The following is a 15,131-nucleotide window of genomic DNA, read 5'->3' on the forward strand; positions in this document are numbered from 1 at the left end:
GGTGAGTATATCAGCTGAATGACTTAAGAGGCTGAGAGAAGAGAGAAGTAAGTCCTTGGAGATATTGTGGGATGGTATTGCCCATGATCTTAGGGACTGCATCTAACTAGAGAGGGAAGAGGTGTGCTTCCATTTGATGTAGAAACCTTTCTAATCCCAGATGTCTTCATGCATCTGTTGCAAAAGAAAGAGGGTGAAATTGCACACACCACTCCTGACAGGAGCTGATTTTAGAGATATATACTTACACTGAAGGTAGGAACATGATGCTCTTGACATCATCTGTTGCCCAAACAACTACTTCACATAACCTTGTCATAGATGCAACTTGTAAACGAAAACATTTTTTAAACGTAAGGCCTATGGCAGGGTTAAAGGAAAGTGTCTGTGTCTGCCAGCCTTTGTTGCATTTCCTGGCCCCTCTGTTTGGGTGGTTGGCAAAAGGGTCATGAACCCTTGTTCCAGGAATGTGGTTACACTGCCAGTGCTATGTTGTGAGTTCTCTCTCCCTGACCATTGCCTAGGCTGACCAAGGCTGTAGGTTCCTCGTCTCTGTGCTGGGCCATCCAGCTCGTTATGCCCACTTGATATTTTGAAAGGAAACATTTTCCATCAACAGCACCAGTTCTTCATAATTTTATTTAATCCATTGAAAAAAATAGACAGAACTATAAGGTGGGCACATATTGTCAAAGAATATAAAGGTCACATCTCTTTACATAGTCTTGTTTTAGATCCATAGAGTAAAAGGAAGAGATTTTATAGCAAGAGAGACATACAGAGAGAGACAAAGATGATTTATATCTTTAGTGGAAAGGACAAATCTGTAGGTAAGCGTCAACACAACTGTACTATGATTAAGGATAAGCTCTTTCTGTTATCTAGAAAAATAGAAGCATCACATTTAATAGTTTCTTTCAGGCAATCAGATTTAAGGAATGAAGAATTTCTTAGCTTTAAAAAATATGCATGATTCACCAGGAAATGTTCCTGCACAAATCCTATTGGAATTCATGGAAGTTAGGCAACAACATGGAGGAACTTGCCCCATGGCTTCCCCAGTCCAGAAATTTGGTGCAGGCATAGGGGCTTTGATGTCCTTTTCAACAAAGGGAGCAGATTTACACATGTATTCCTTTGTGTGTGTACATTTGCTCCTACCATTGATGTAAAAGGTCCTTCTTTATGTGCCCAGGAGCTCTGTGTACACTTTCAAGAGCTGTATGTACATACCACAGTGCACAGTGCATGAAGCACAGAACTGGGCTTTTACTGTTCTTATCTCGTACCAATGTGAAATGCACACGCTGTACAGAAAAACAGCCTCAGTTACATTTCTTTTCCTACTGAAAACTTGAGACCAGACCTGCAGGTGGGTTAACTTGGAATACACTTCCATACAAAAGTTATCTTCTTCTTTTTTTAAATGACAACTTTCAAAATTGCACTTCCCAGAAACAGAAGGCGTTAAATTTGGGGCTCAGCTCACAACAGGATATTTTTCAATCATAATACTGAGAAGTGCATCTTCTGATGGTTAGCGAACCAAACCTTCTGCCATGCAGGTTGCTACAAGAATGCATGGAATTCTAGTGACTGCAGTCTGGTAGACACTTGCATGGAAAAAGGTCCTACTCAGTGGAACCTCCATCTTAGTAAACGTGCATAGGATTTCACTGGTAGACTCTAAAGGATGCTCTTCAGATGACAGTAATGGATGAATTTCTTTACAAAGAAGGGCTTATTATAACTCTTCTATAACAGGACTGGGTAAATATGGAATATCACATTAATGATCTGTCATTTCTATTTAAAAACAAATGAATGATCAGGTGAGGGCATTGACAGGTTCCCATTATGTTCCCACCACAGCAACTCATGCTGCTGAAGAGAAAAGCTTCCCTTTGGTTTGCAAGACAACTTTCTTCCCCAGTAGTACAAGCATACGTGGTGGAAATGAGAAAGCTGCTCCTATTGTCTGCATGATGGTTCTCTCCAATGTGCACGAATATCGTTTTGTTGGACTTTGGCTATAGAGCCAAGAGAACATAACCTGAAGCCGTCCACAATAAAACAGGTATGAACATGTCAGTTAACTGGAAGCAGCATGAAATGTGTGACAAATTTAAAGGGAAGGGCAATCAAATGGTGCTTTGCAAGGGTTCAAGGCAACCATTAAAAATAAGAGAACAACTCATAACATTAATGCTTTGTTCAAGCCACTGATGGCTGAACCATCCCCTTCAAGCCATTTCCACCTCCTTCCCAATCTGCTCCTTTCCCCACTGGCTGCAGAGTGCAGTTACACTGCATGGGAAACACAGATTCATACACAGGCCAAAGCTGACCTTTTCAAATTCAAAAGATGGGTATGTTTGGAAAGAGAAAACAAACATCAGGTTTCAGATAACGGCTGGACATTTTGAACTTTGGACAACGTAACGGGTATCTTGGATTCTCCAGGCGCCGGGGCCTTGGTGACGGGGTGTGCATGGGCTCTGATGTCTGCAATTCTCTCTTTAAATTTCTGCTGCAGGTACCTTTCTTCTTTGGAGTAGCTTTTAGCGAACGCAGACATCAGCAAGCAGGCCGCCATTGTGGTTCCTCCGATGCAGAACAATATTGCTCCAGCCAACTTGCATATGTCAAGGGCTCTGTTGAACTGCACTGCACGTGTATCCACCACCACAAAATCTTCTACTCCCAGGGCTTCAATTTTGGGCGGCACAAGAAAACCTACGACGAGAACGATGATCCCTGTCAGCATAAACACCGTCCCTGAGATGAGTCCGACCTAGAAGACAAAGAAGATTCAGAAATCAGCAAAGCTGCGGCGGCAGTTTTTTGCTTTATTGTTTTCAGTCTTAGCTATTAAATCTACGTGACATGTCACTGCCATCTGCCATCACACCAAAGAAACGTGCAGTGCCATTGTGAGCCCCTGGAGGCTTCTGTCATGTAGAATTCGAGTCAACAGATGATTTTCACAACCTTAACTGCATCCGCAAGCAGTCAATGGATACACAGACAATGGAAATTCAGCAGGGATGTGGGCAGAAATAGGAAGTGTTCATGTCCATAAATAAATCTGTAGGCTTATAAATATGTGGGTTCCTGAGAAATGGGATCTGAAACACAATTTTGGGAGAAGAAATGACATTGCAAGGGAAAAGGCAGTCACCAGTCTCCTGTGACCCCTGAATTTACCAAATAGGGAAGCTTCAAAATGGCAGACATTTGACCTACTCATCTTTGTTCTTATGGCATTAATTTTTCCCTACCCAGATATTATAGGGGAGACTTGCTGAGGCCCATAAATATTTCTAATATTTTCATCATCTTAGTGTGAAGCAAGCTTAAGTGAATTTTTGAATTTGGAGCACCAGTAGTCAAATTCCTCCAAATGTGGATCTGTTGAGTACTCAGTTCTGTAAAATGGGGAATAATGTATGCCATAACTTGTTACATGGATGAATAATATAATATTTATTTATGCATGAAGGCCGCAACCCAGTGCATAGTGACAGATACCTAAGCTCTGGCAACATCAACAGTATCTGAGCACAAGGCACACTCAGAATAATCTTACCTTTTAAAAATTAAAATAGAAGAGTGCCAATAAATTCAAATTAAGTTTCTTGGGGTGCGGGGCATATGTGTGTATGAACTTGGAAAAAAGTGTCATAGTAGAGCATGAGACTCTTAAGCTCAAGGTCTTGGTTCAAGCTCCTTCTTGGGCAAAAAGTTTCCTGCATTACAGGGGACTGGATTAGATGACCCCCCTGGTCCCTCCCAGCTCTGTGATTCTGAATTGAACTCATTCTGAATGTAGCTATGTAATATGGGCGGGGGGGAATGGAACCTGATGGAATGGTTTGATTGCCTTTAATAGTAATATGTTAACTATGAACATCCTTCATTTTTTTTAAAAAAATGGCACTTCTTCTTCTTCTTCTTCTTCTTCTTATTGTCTGAAGAGATAAAAAGCTGAATTTGGATCAATTAATTCTGAAAATCTGGACATGCTTTTGGTCAGTGAAAATATGGTCTGTTTGTTTCCACAATTTTAACACTCCAGAGGACTCTCCCTCCTTACAATATACTGACACTACAATGCAGCTCTGCCACTAGGGCAAATGCAGCCAATCAGGGGCTCAGAAAATCTTCTTGTTTGCTGCCTGCCTGGAACTGCAAAAACATCTGGCATCTGGAAGGCCACAATACATGTTTGATGAGACTCCACCTGGCTTTTCAGGTCATAGTTGATGCAGACCTGCTGCAGGAGAAATGCTGGATAGCTGTTACCTTCCAGAATGCAGAGCTCCACCTGCTTGGTGATCTCTGGATCTGAAAATCATCATCATACTCCCAAATGGATGCTGTGCAGTCCTCATAAAACTGATGCAGGTAAGAGCGAACTCCATAGCGCTGGTAACCTCCTTCCGGGGTACCCTGCTGCGCCTGCTTGGATGCACAGATGTCAGCATAAGCACTCATCCTTCTCCCCTGCAATGAGAAAGGTCAGACAATGGAGTACCACAGAGGCATGGCACAGCTCGCAGGGAAAGCAAAGTAAAAATAGAGGTGACATTTTGATAGGGAAGATATCCCATGAAGAAAACCCTCCAGGCAATTGTACGATCAGACCCTTCATTGGTCCTGATCATAGTAGTTTCCCCCTTAACATTTCACAATGAAAGCGTCAGTACAAAACCAAGCACCTCGGGTTAAAACTATCCCTCTCCCCTTGGAGATGCTCAGAATGCATTGACAGTGGAGAGCACAACCATAGAAAAGGCTGGGATTAGTTTAGGTTGACCAACTGCTGCACAGAGACTCGAAGGATAAGGGGGTGTCCTCTCATATACCATGGAAATGCATTAAGAGAAAGCAGGAATGGCCAGGTGGCTGAAAGGGTGCTGTTAAAACCCCCCAGAAAAGTTTGGTAATGGGTCCGCCATATACACAATTGCTCCCGCAAAGAGGATTCACAGATCAATGATAGATCTCCAATAGAAAATATCAGGTTCAGTTGCTATGAGCTACAGTTGAAAGGATTTCAGGTGGGAAAGCTGGGTAATGCTATTGCTGGAGACTCTTGGGTCAAGCAACAATTCTGGGCCAGATAGAACAATGATCTGACTCAATATTAGGTGGGCCCTATGTTTGGTACTGGATCTTCCCACTTCAGCAAGAGGTGGCATTGTGTTGGGGGCCAGACACAACCTGGATGATGGGCTGGCACAGCAGAGTCCTTTGCAAAGCCAGTGTGCAATGCTGGGAGGACTGGACAGGAAGCAGGACCAGTGGCAATCTGTTTACATACCATTCTAATATTTCCACCCATCCCTGTTGCCTTCAACAACTCAGAAAAAAAGTAAATCTCCGATAAGTTTGGCTAGTCACAAAGGGTTTTATTTAAAAGGGATAGGTTGCCATGATACCTAGTATGGCACCTATCAAAACATTTTTTTTTTGTAAAAAAAACGGTTTGTAGTAGTATGAAGAAATCTAACCGAGTCCACAGTGAATCAGAATGTGAAAACGGACATGTGGTAACACTGCCCTTCCCATGGTAGCTATAATATGAAGACAGGATTTATAGCCTGCCTTTCTTTCACCATGGATGTGATGCAGAACATGAGTAAACACTTGCTTGTATAAGCATTCAAAGCATGCAAGTGCATTGGCCAGCTTTCAGGTGAAGTTAGCCTACTAGTGATCAGCAATCCGAACAGACACACCAATGACACTATTGCCATACATGGATGAGCCAATGCATGATTTAAGCGCAGTTAAATGTTACACAGTGAGCACAGAATATTTTTTTATGGCTAAGCACCTTTTGCCAAGGTCCACATCATGTCTGTTTGACCCTCAGTCTGCAAGTCCCTACCCTAGTTGATTCCCCTCTTTGTTTCTACACATAACACCATGAGACCCTTTCTCTTGCGTGTACTCTTAAAGGGTAAGGCTGTAGCTCAGAAGCAGTGTGTATGATTTGTGGAGGTCTCTGGCTAATTGGATAGTAAGACTGGGAAGGATCTCTGCCTAATGTCTTGGGAAGCGAGCAGAGGAGACATTACTAAGCTTTGGTCTGAGTCAGACTAATGTTCATAATTTCTCACCTTTGTAAAGAGCTTGACATCCCTCGCTGGCTCTGCTCACAGCCCCTGCCCAGAAAGATTTTGAATTGGCTAGCTTACTGCCTTTGATCATGGACTCATGCTACAGCAGCAGTGCCCCAAGAGAATGACCAGCCCTATGAAACAGGCATTTGCTTAACATACAATTTATCATACCTGTTGCCAATAATCAGTAGCACTGAATAGTCCTTAAAAGGTTTAACTAACTTGCCTACCAATAACTAAAATAAAATATTCTGTTTTTTTTAAAAAAGCTACTTACGTTAATCCATGCGGAACTCAGAAGCAACACTGCGGAAATTATTGTAGTTGCAGCACAATACAGCTGTTATAATATACTACACCATTAGCAATGGCTGAGTGCCAGCCAGAAGCTTCTGCTGCAGAGCTTGACTTTTCTCCCTGTGATGCATTTAGTAGGATTATATGAATCAGAAAGTGTGAGTAAGATCAGCACTGAATAAATTTACCTGGTATCCTAAAAATAGCGTGTGATTTCCTTTTATGAAACTCATTGAGACACTTTGATCTAAAGCAAGATTTCTTCTCCACAACTCCTGTTTCTAAATTTAATTTCTTATAGTGGATAAGGTTTCATGTCCTTTTCCTGTCAAGTCATTCATTTTAGCAGCCAGCTGCAGAACAGCAGCTCTGCATACATTACCTATGGTGGAGAAGAGTGTCAACCTTCCTATTTAAATGATATAGAAATCAGACAGAAGTCACAGAATTGGGCAGAGACTGACTGCTGCTGCTGCTATTTCCATCACTATGACAACAATCCTCAAATCCCTCGGATTAAATTCTTTCAAGGTTTCAGGTTAAAGTACATTACGTACTATGTTGGCTGCCTGCTATGTGGTATTTCTCCTACTGGTTGAGGAATGTCAATTCTTTATGAAAGTTTGTTTTCCTGCTGTAAAACACACATTGCTATTTCTTTGTCATGGGCACTCAAGGGATTCCAATACCCTGGAACCCGAAAAGAATGTAGCAGTTGGTATTCCAGGGAGACAAACAGCTATTTTTTTATTTTAAGCATGATAACTTCATGTGCACAATGGATAGGTATGATAGCAGTTCAGCATCACTTGGGAGGATCCAAAGTTTCTCCATGCCTGACTTAAAGGATTACATGAGTAGCAATGTTACACCATTTGTGGTGCAATACTGTGAGGAGATCCACTGTGGATGTTCCCATTAGAAGGTGCAAACATGGGAAATTAGGGATCATCTAAGAGAGGAGTGGGGAACCCCTGGCTTCCAGATGTTGTAGGAGACCAACTCTCATCAGTTTCCAGCAACTGCTATTCAGAAGTATTACTGCCTCTGACCGTGGAGACAGAGCACTGACTCCATGCTTCATGTAGGCAGAACATAGCCCCCCATCATGGCTAGTAGCCAGGTGAAGTCTTTGTTTCCTTGGGATTTTTAATTTGTTTCAGTTTATAAGTACTGATGATGAAAACAGCAACAACAATGATGCACTATAATTATTGGAGCAACATGAAGCCACTTTTGTCAGTGTCACCCGACTCTAGCTACAATCCAAAGAAGTGTTGAGTTGTAGAGAGTAGAATTTGCCAGCTATGCTAACGGTTTCTGCAGTCTTCCCTGCTGAAGAGATAAGCCACATGTTATCCAAATCAACGTTTGTCTCTTCAACCATGGGGCCTATCACAGCAGAAACAGCTGGTGAAGCTCTTAATGGCTCAATATGCTCCTCGCCCAAGTGTACATCACTTCTTTGGCTCATAGCTCTAATTTACAATAGTAATTGTAAATGACAGTTAACAAGAAATGCAACAAAAACCAACCCAGTCAGAATGTGACCACAGCTGCACCAGTTACAGTGGTACCTCGGGTTAAGTACTTAATTCATTCCGAAGGTCTGTACTTAACCTGAAACTGTTCTTAACCTGAAGCACCACATTAACGAATAGGGCCTCCTGCTGCCGCTGCACTGCCGGAGCATGATTTCTGTTCTCATCCTGAAGCAAAGTTCTTAACCCAAGGTAATATTTCTGGGTTAGCGGAGTCTTGACACGTATGTAACCTGAGGTACCACTGTATAAGTTTTCTGATTGTAAAGATATCCACCAGTGTCTCATCAATCTGAAGGCCAATTGGAACATCCTTGCAATTAGTTAATTAATTGAGAAGGTCACATTGCCCTTCTTTTTTCTTCCATCCATTCTCTTGTCCTTCCTTTACTTGTTGCCTTTCTGCTTTGTTTTGGCTAGTTTATTCTATTTCCTGTTCCCCCTCTTCCCAAACAGATGCTGATGCTGTCAAAGAAAACAGCAACACACATCTGTTTGGCATTGCACGTATTCCCAGTCTAATGCTGGAAGTGGCAGCCATGAGTCAGAAAGCAGTTGATGAAAATCACCGCTGAACAGTGGCCCACATCCTCACTGGTGGGCATTTGTTAGAGGCAGCCAAGCCTTGGGGTGACTCACACCCTCTGCTTGTGAATGACAAGCAGAACCAACCACAGGCAGGTGACATCATCAGCCCATATCTATGTGGGGCACTCCTACGCATTCACCAGCTGTGGATGAATAGGTGGAGAGTAGTAGGGCTCATGCAGTAGTGTGCCAGCTGTGTGAGCCATACCTTGCCTTCACTGCCTCCAATAGCTGCTCACTAAAAAGGGTGGGAAAGTCTCTTGGTTTTTAGGTCAGCAGTAGTGTCCATTACTGGCCTCTGTCTAACCAGCCTCAACTGCATGTCAGAAACTATGCATGCTGCCTCAGTTGTGGGATCCACACCCACTGCTGGAATCCATGTGTGTCAACATCTTTTTGCATGTGCGTTTCCTAGCTCACCAGGTCATGCACCCCAAAGCCTGCATCTGCGTACATATTGCCCTTACTAAGCTGGAAGCTGTAAGGGTTTATGGCTTTAACACTACAATTCCATGATGCAGTGCAGCCACAAGAAAAAGCACATGCGCAGCATGATTAAACAGAAAGTGCCACCATCCTGACAGCAGTCAATACTCTGAGGAGGAGGAGGAGGAGCATGGAGCTTGATCAAGAACGCAAGCCCCACAGGTGTTGAGCCAAGGCCCAAGGACCTTACACTGAGTCCCTTGAGTCTCTTGAGCCCCAGACTCCCAAACCAGGATTTCTAGAGACAGAACCCACTGAAAGACTAGCACCATTTACATCAGGCACTGCAGCTGACAAGTGACTACTTGCCAAGGTAGGCAGCACACAAGGCAAGTGCTGAATGACAGGCAAGAAAGAACTGAGCTCCCAGCCAGAAAGCTACCACTTTAAGTGATACTACATGCATCACTGGCAATCACGCTAGCAGTTTTTGTTTATTTAATAGCAGGTGTGTGGGATCTCAATATTAACCAGGACTGCAGCACACAGGGAAGTTAGAGGAAAGCCTACTGTCCCCAGCTGTGATCCCAGTGAAAATCACCTCCCATGCTACAATTAATGACAAGGAAAAGACTCCCACTGGCACCAATGGTAACCTTCCTTACCTGTCAATAACCACAGCATTTTTAATCAGAATCATGGTTGGGGAGAGAAGGGTAAAACCTTCCTTCCCTGTGTGTTGTGATCTTGAGAAGAATTGTGCACACACCCTGTCTTTACTGTTAAAAACCACTGTAACCACATGCCTGATTGCGAGTGAAGCATTTATTGTGATATATAGTTTTGCCCTAGTACTCGGTGCTCTTCAGGAATGTGAGGCTGAACCTTGCAGGTGTAGTCTGTCCCAAGGAGGACAGAAGGTTTCAGTTGAACTCCAGATGTGGTGAACTCCAATTGGAGCTATCCGAGGTACTGCAACTCCAGCACATGCTACCTGCCTGCTCCTGTTTGTGGCCAGGCCGACGTAGAATGGAAAAAGCAATGGACCAAGCAATGAACCAAGGGACTGGCTGAAGTTTGAACTGCAAGAGGATTTTCTCCAAAAACACTTTGGCTGGGACTGGGAAAACAGAATTACCAGCAAAATCCCTGTGAATGGTTTCTCTCATCCCTTAAGTCAGCCTTCCCCAACATGATGCCCTCCAGATGTTGTTAGACTCTAATTCTCATCTGCCCCAGCCAGCATGGCCAATGTTCAGGGATTATGAGAGTTGTAGTTCAACACCAGGAGGGCACCAAGTGGGGAGGGCTGTTTTCAGCAAGCCCCCCCTCCACAAAGTTTTAATGTCAACTATACAAGCTTTCCCATAGAATTGAGTTATGTGGGATCTTAGAGACCATCTAGTCCCATGGATGGCATCACTTATGAAACTTGTTTCTCTTATGCTCTGGCCACAAAACAGCAGAGACTGTCATCACAAAAGTATGTTAGCTGAAAGGATGAAGCAGAGCAAAAATAACCCACACTTACAATGGAGAAAGAAGGCATTGGAAGACTTCTATTTTTACAAAATAAATGTTGATATATGATGTATTATTTGCTTTCATGTAATTGATTGTTGGATAAAATACAAATCTCTAAGGTTGTCTAAGGATGGTAAGTTACATTGGCCCTTTCGTTATAAGATTTAACTTATCTGGCAAGTTGTAGCTGACACTGAAACTTTTCACAGCAGAATAGCTAATGAGTGAGATCATTGAGAAACAAAGAAAATGTACAATCAGATCTTTGGAACATGCAGCTGCCTGGTAGGTAATCCCTTAGCAACTTCTGTTGCCATGGCAAAGGCTGCCTTGCGTGGATTTTGAGCGTTATTACACTCCAGCAGCACATTGCAGGTGTGATCAGATTTGTGAATAGATAGATTAAATGTTGAGAACATGGTTGCAAAAAGTACTGAATGAATCTTTAATCTATTCCATTATATTTTCATGAGTAACTTGAGAGTATGTACCAGTATAATGTGACCCAGTAACAGAACAGAAGAAAAATAGTGATGCTTGTCTCAATCAGTCCAAGGAAATGTAAACACATTAGAGCTCTTTTTAGATCATTTATTGGTCCCCATCAGTATTTCATAAAATGATTCCCCCTCCCCGCCCCGCAAGCAGAACAGACGCAGATGCAAAGGAACTGTGGCTTGAGCTGCAATTCAAAATAAAATATTGACTGCAATCCTACAGCTAAATGTGGTCTGGTTGGCAGGCTTTAGGAAACTGTGTAAGTGTGGAGGGTCTATGCTGATGGAACCTTCCCCAGTATGCCCATGAGAAGTTCTGCTGGTGCAGCTGCCTGCCACTGGTGTTCTGGGGTCAGTAAGGGGCCACAAATGCGGTTTCCCAAGGGGGCATGTCAGGAGTGACCTTGAATCTGCAGGATCCAAAGCCCACTCATTAACCACAACACACCCACAAAATTAGATGGAAATTGCACCAACCCATGGTCTAAAGTAGGCTTTTCACTCCCACTGAAGTCAACAGGAAGGAAAACAAAACACCCTGTCTCCTTCCTCTCAGCCTGGCCTTAGTAAGCCAGTAGGACAATGGATGAGGCACTTGCTCTACCATAGAGTCTCCTTCTTCCTAAGGATAGTATTGCTGTGCCCACCATTACATAAAAATTAGTAGATTTGGAAGAGCACATCAGTGTACAAAGACCAGTTTTCTAAACAGAAGATTTTGTTATAGTAATTTTTACTCCCACAAAATAGAAGAGGGAATTGATAACTGTGGACCAGTCAGCTGTTTAAAAGTTTCTAGTTTTTGAACTTAATATGAGTCTTTTTGTGAGAGCTCTTCACTGTTCAGAAGTTTGCATGCATCATATTTCTCACACAGAGTGATTACAATTCATCTATATGTTGTTGCTATAATAAAACTAGAAAAATCTATTTTATACAAGCAGTCCTTGAGAAAAAGACTAGTTCTTTTTGTTGTTTCTTTCTTGTTTGTTGTTATACTTACAGATAATGTGAAAATTGCAATAACTTGTTACCTTCTCATTTTTTAAGCTAAAAAGTAAGATTGACTTTAATTATGTTAACCCACATGCCTTCTGTGAGGACAGCAGTCACCCTAATGCCACAATCCAGGGCATATTCACCCCTCCACCCTTATCAGATGGCTAGGTGTTCAGATGACCTTCACTGACATGAAACAGATAATCCATAGAATGCTGCCTTCAAAGATAATATACAAGTAGAGCAAGTGAGAGGGAATATTATTCTGAGATTTTCTTTTTTAAAGAAAGCATTTTGCACTGGAGAGGGGGAGGATGCAGCCTTAAGAGCACAGGAAATGGTTTCAAAAATGGCAGGGAATTATTGTTGCTGATTCAGCGGCGACAGTAACCTTGCAGGTCTCCACAAGTTTGAGTGCTTATGCACTCTGCTGTTACAGGGAGAGAACAACATCTAACAAAGTAAGGTGAATTTGGATAGGCCTTGAAGGCTGACTACTGCTTCTGATGCCCATGCTTATTTGTGCTGCCACGTCCTCTACAGCAGTCACTATCACAGAGGAAGTGCTAACAGTGCTGATCACATTTCCCTCAGCATGCTGTGTTTTACACTGGGAAAATGCAGTTTCCTACAAGTTGTCCTACACTTTTTCAAGGAAGAACATCTGGATCCCCTGAAACACTTGAGGAACCACATGCATCTCTCCAAACAGTGATCTGGATAAGACCTGATGAATGTCAAGTAGTCACCCACCCACTTGAATGAGACATTTAGGGCAAGGGTGAGGAAGCCCCCCTTTTCTCTTTAAGCTCAAAGGTAATTTGTAGGGAACTGCATGCCAGTGGTGGGCATGACCTGAGGGATGCCATTTGTAGCATTGCATAGCTATGTGTGTGTGTTCTTAACCTTTCTTCCATTTATCTATCCATTCCCCCCTTGCCATTAACACATGTTGGAGCAGATCACTTGCAAAGGGATTCTCCCCCCATCTTTTTGGCTCTGTCCATTTCTTCAAGCAATTCCCAGAGGGGTGGTCCAGAGAGCAACTGTGGGCCTGCAGCATCTGGAAGCCCACCTGAAATTAGCCTGAGGGCCATAGGTCTTTAGAAGCCACATGCTTAACTCTTTGTGTGAAGGCATCTTAACACCTGCCACAAACATTTTGCCATCAGCTTATGCAACAATCTGTTGTTTACAGTAGCACCCCAACAAACCATTGTGGGAGGTGGGAAATCCTCTATAGGATTTCATATCCTCTTCTCTGCCTCTGCCCCATCAATCCTCTTTAAAAGTCCCCCCCCCCAATGGGTAGGCAGGTCATCGTTGAATACTTCTTTGACAAGTTGCTAAGATGATTACCGATAAATTATAAACTCAAGCCATGTTTTGAGAGACACACGCAATAAAGAAAAAGTCAGTCAGCTTCATTGACAACCTTTGATTGGCAGACTTTAATAATAGAAGGCTATAGTTTCCTTTGGGGTCTGACTCACAGAACCAGGGCTGAAAAATGGGGGGGGGGAGCTGGGGATACAATGTTACAGGCTTAAAATACATGGAACATGAGAGTCAATGAACTATTGCCTATGAAGAAGGAAGGAAGGAAATGGAGTATGGGGTGTTAGGTTTAATAATAATTAGAAATCAAATTAATACCAATACTAATATTTTTATGTAAATAGCACCTTAAGGTTTCAAGGAGGGTCACACGATGTAAAAAGTAAATATGAAAATCAGTTAAAACAATGTTTAAAAATGTGCAATCAGGTCGCTGGAGAACATTTCTTAGACAAGGCACAAGATAAATCAAAAGCTGCCTCTAGGCCCGGCCAGCAGGGGCATTTGCCGGCTCGTGTCCTTCACTGCTGTCCCGCTGCTTCCGCGCGGGAGCTCTCCAAGGTTCTGAACGCCAATAAACGAGCCAAGCAACAGTTTCAGCGTCCCAGGCACTCTCCAGCCTGCAAACTCGTGCATTCGTTTCTTATGTTTTTTTTTAATTAAACGTTTTTAAGAACCTTCCCCTTTCTACCTGCCAAGTAAACAACAACGGGAGAGGACACTTTACCCCACTTTACCCCACTTTCCTCCAATGCCCCCTGGGCACCCTTCATTTCTAACCATTTCGGGACTCTTTTATCCCTCGAGCCCCAACCATAATGCAACGCCTTCCTCCAGATCAGCAAATCCTTGGGAAGGGAAGGGCAGTCTGCAAGTTTAAAAAACAACAAAAAAGCCTTCTAGCGAAGGGTGAGGGTTTTTTCTCTCCCGGACGGAAACTCGCCGCGCAAGTTGCAAACACTGTGTCTACATGGCTCCTCCTAAACGCAGAGATGAGCCCTTCTCTCTCCTTCTGTAAAACTGCTAGGACAGAGTATGCAACATGCAGTGAGCACCCGCTCAAACGCACACGCATACTTTGCAAAAACGGATTATTCGCTCCCTGCCTCCCTTGCGGACCCAGATCTGCTCCAGAAGCTCGGTTTTCCTGTGTTTTGATTTGAAAGTAACGCGCAGGGTTAAAAAACAAACAAACCAGAGAAAGCGGCGGAAGCGAACGAGCAGTCTGCAACTAAGAAAGCTCCGGGTTACCTGATCCGCCTTTTCCTCCACCTTCCTTGCCGGGCGAGCAAATGCAGCTGGGTTAGCCGCAGATCTCTCGCGCGGCTCCCATCTCTCGCCTGTGCGTCGCTCCAGCCTCAGACGCCACGTATTATGGACACCCGGCGAGCTCGGCGCGACCCGTGCCTGCGCACTGAGAGCCGCCGGGTGCTACGCAGGAGGCGGAGCCGCCGCCGCCGCCACTTCCTCGAGCGGCTCAGTAGGACTCTCGGCTGCCTTCGGTCTGCAGGCCTCGCTTGAAAGACGGGACTGCGGCTAGACAGTCCTAACCCCATTTCGCAGGGAGGAAGCCCCGTTGAATTCGAAAGGACTTACTTCTGAGTAGACACGGTTAGGAAGGCGCTGGGAGGAGACCCGCCTGCTGTTCGCTCTTCTGATTCGCATGCATAAGAATAATAGAATCGTAGTTTGGAGGGACCCCAAGGGTCATCTAGCCTAACCCCCGGCAGTGCAGGAATCTCAGCTAGAGCATCCATGACAAATGGCCATGACAGATGGACAGATTCAGC

General features: G+C 43.7%; 2 protein-coding genes across 2 annotated transcripts in view; one reads left to right on the plus strand and one right to left on the minus strand.

Annotated features, from left to right (window-relative positions):
* The window catches only part of GPLD1 (glycosylphosphatidylinositol specific phospholipase D1), a 234,000-nt gene that overhangs the window by 110,553 nt on the left and 108,316 nt on the right, over positions 1–15,131 (plus strand). The gene's annotated exons all lie outside the window — the stretch shown is intronic.
* NRSN1 (neurensin 1) lies at positions 622–14,813 on the minus strand. The gene is made up of 3 exons (XM_083747079.1): positions 14,593–14,813; positions 4,306–4,506; positions 622–2,794 (listed from the first exon to the last, which is right to left on the minus strand). Exons 2-3 carry the CDS (start codon positions 4,495–4,497, stop codon positions 2,396–2,398), a joined length of 591 nt encoding a protein of 196 aa, XP_083603205.1. The 5' UTR covers positions 4,498–4,506; positions 14,593–14,813; the 3' UTR covers positions 622–2,395.

Source organism: Podarcis gaigeae, assembly GCF_964106915.1.
Source record: "Podarcis gaigeae genome assembly, chromosome: 7".
NCBI lineage: Eukaryota > Metazoa > Chordata > Lepidosauria > Squamata > Lacertidae > Podarcis > Podarcis gaigeae.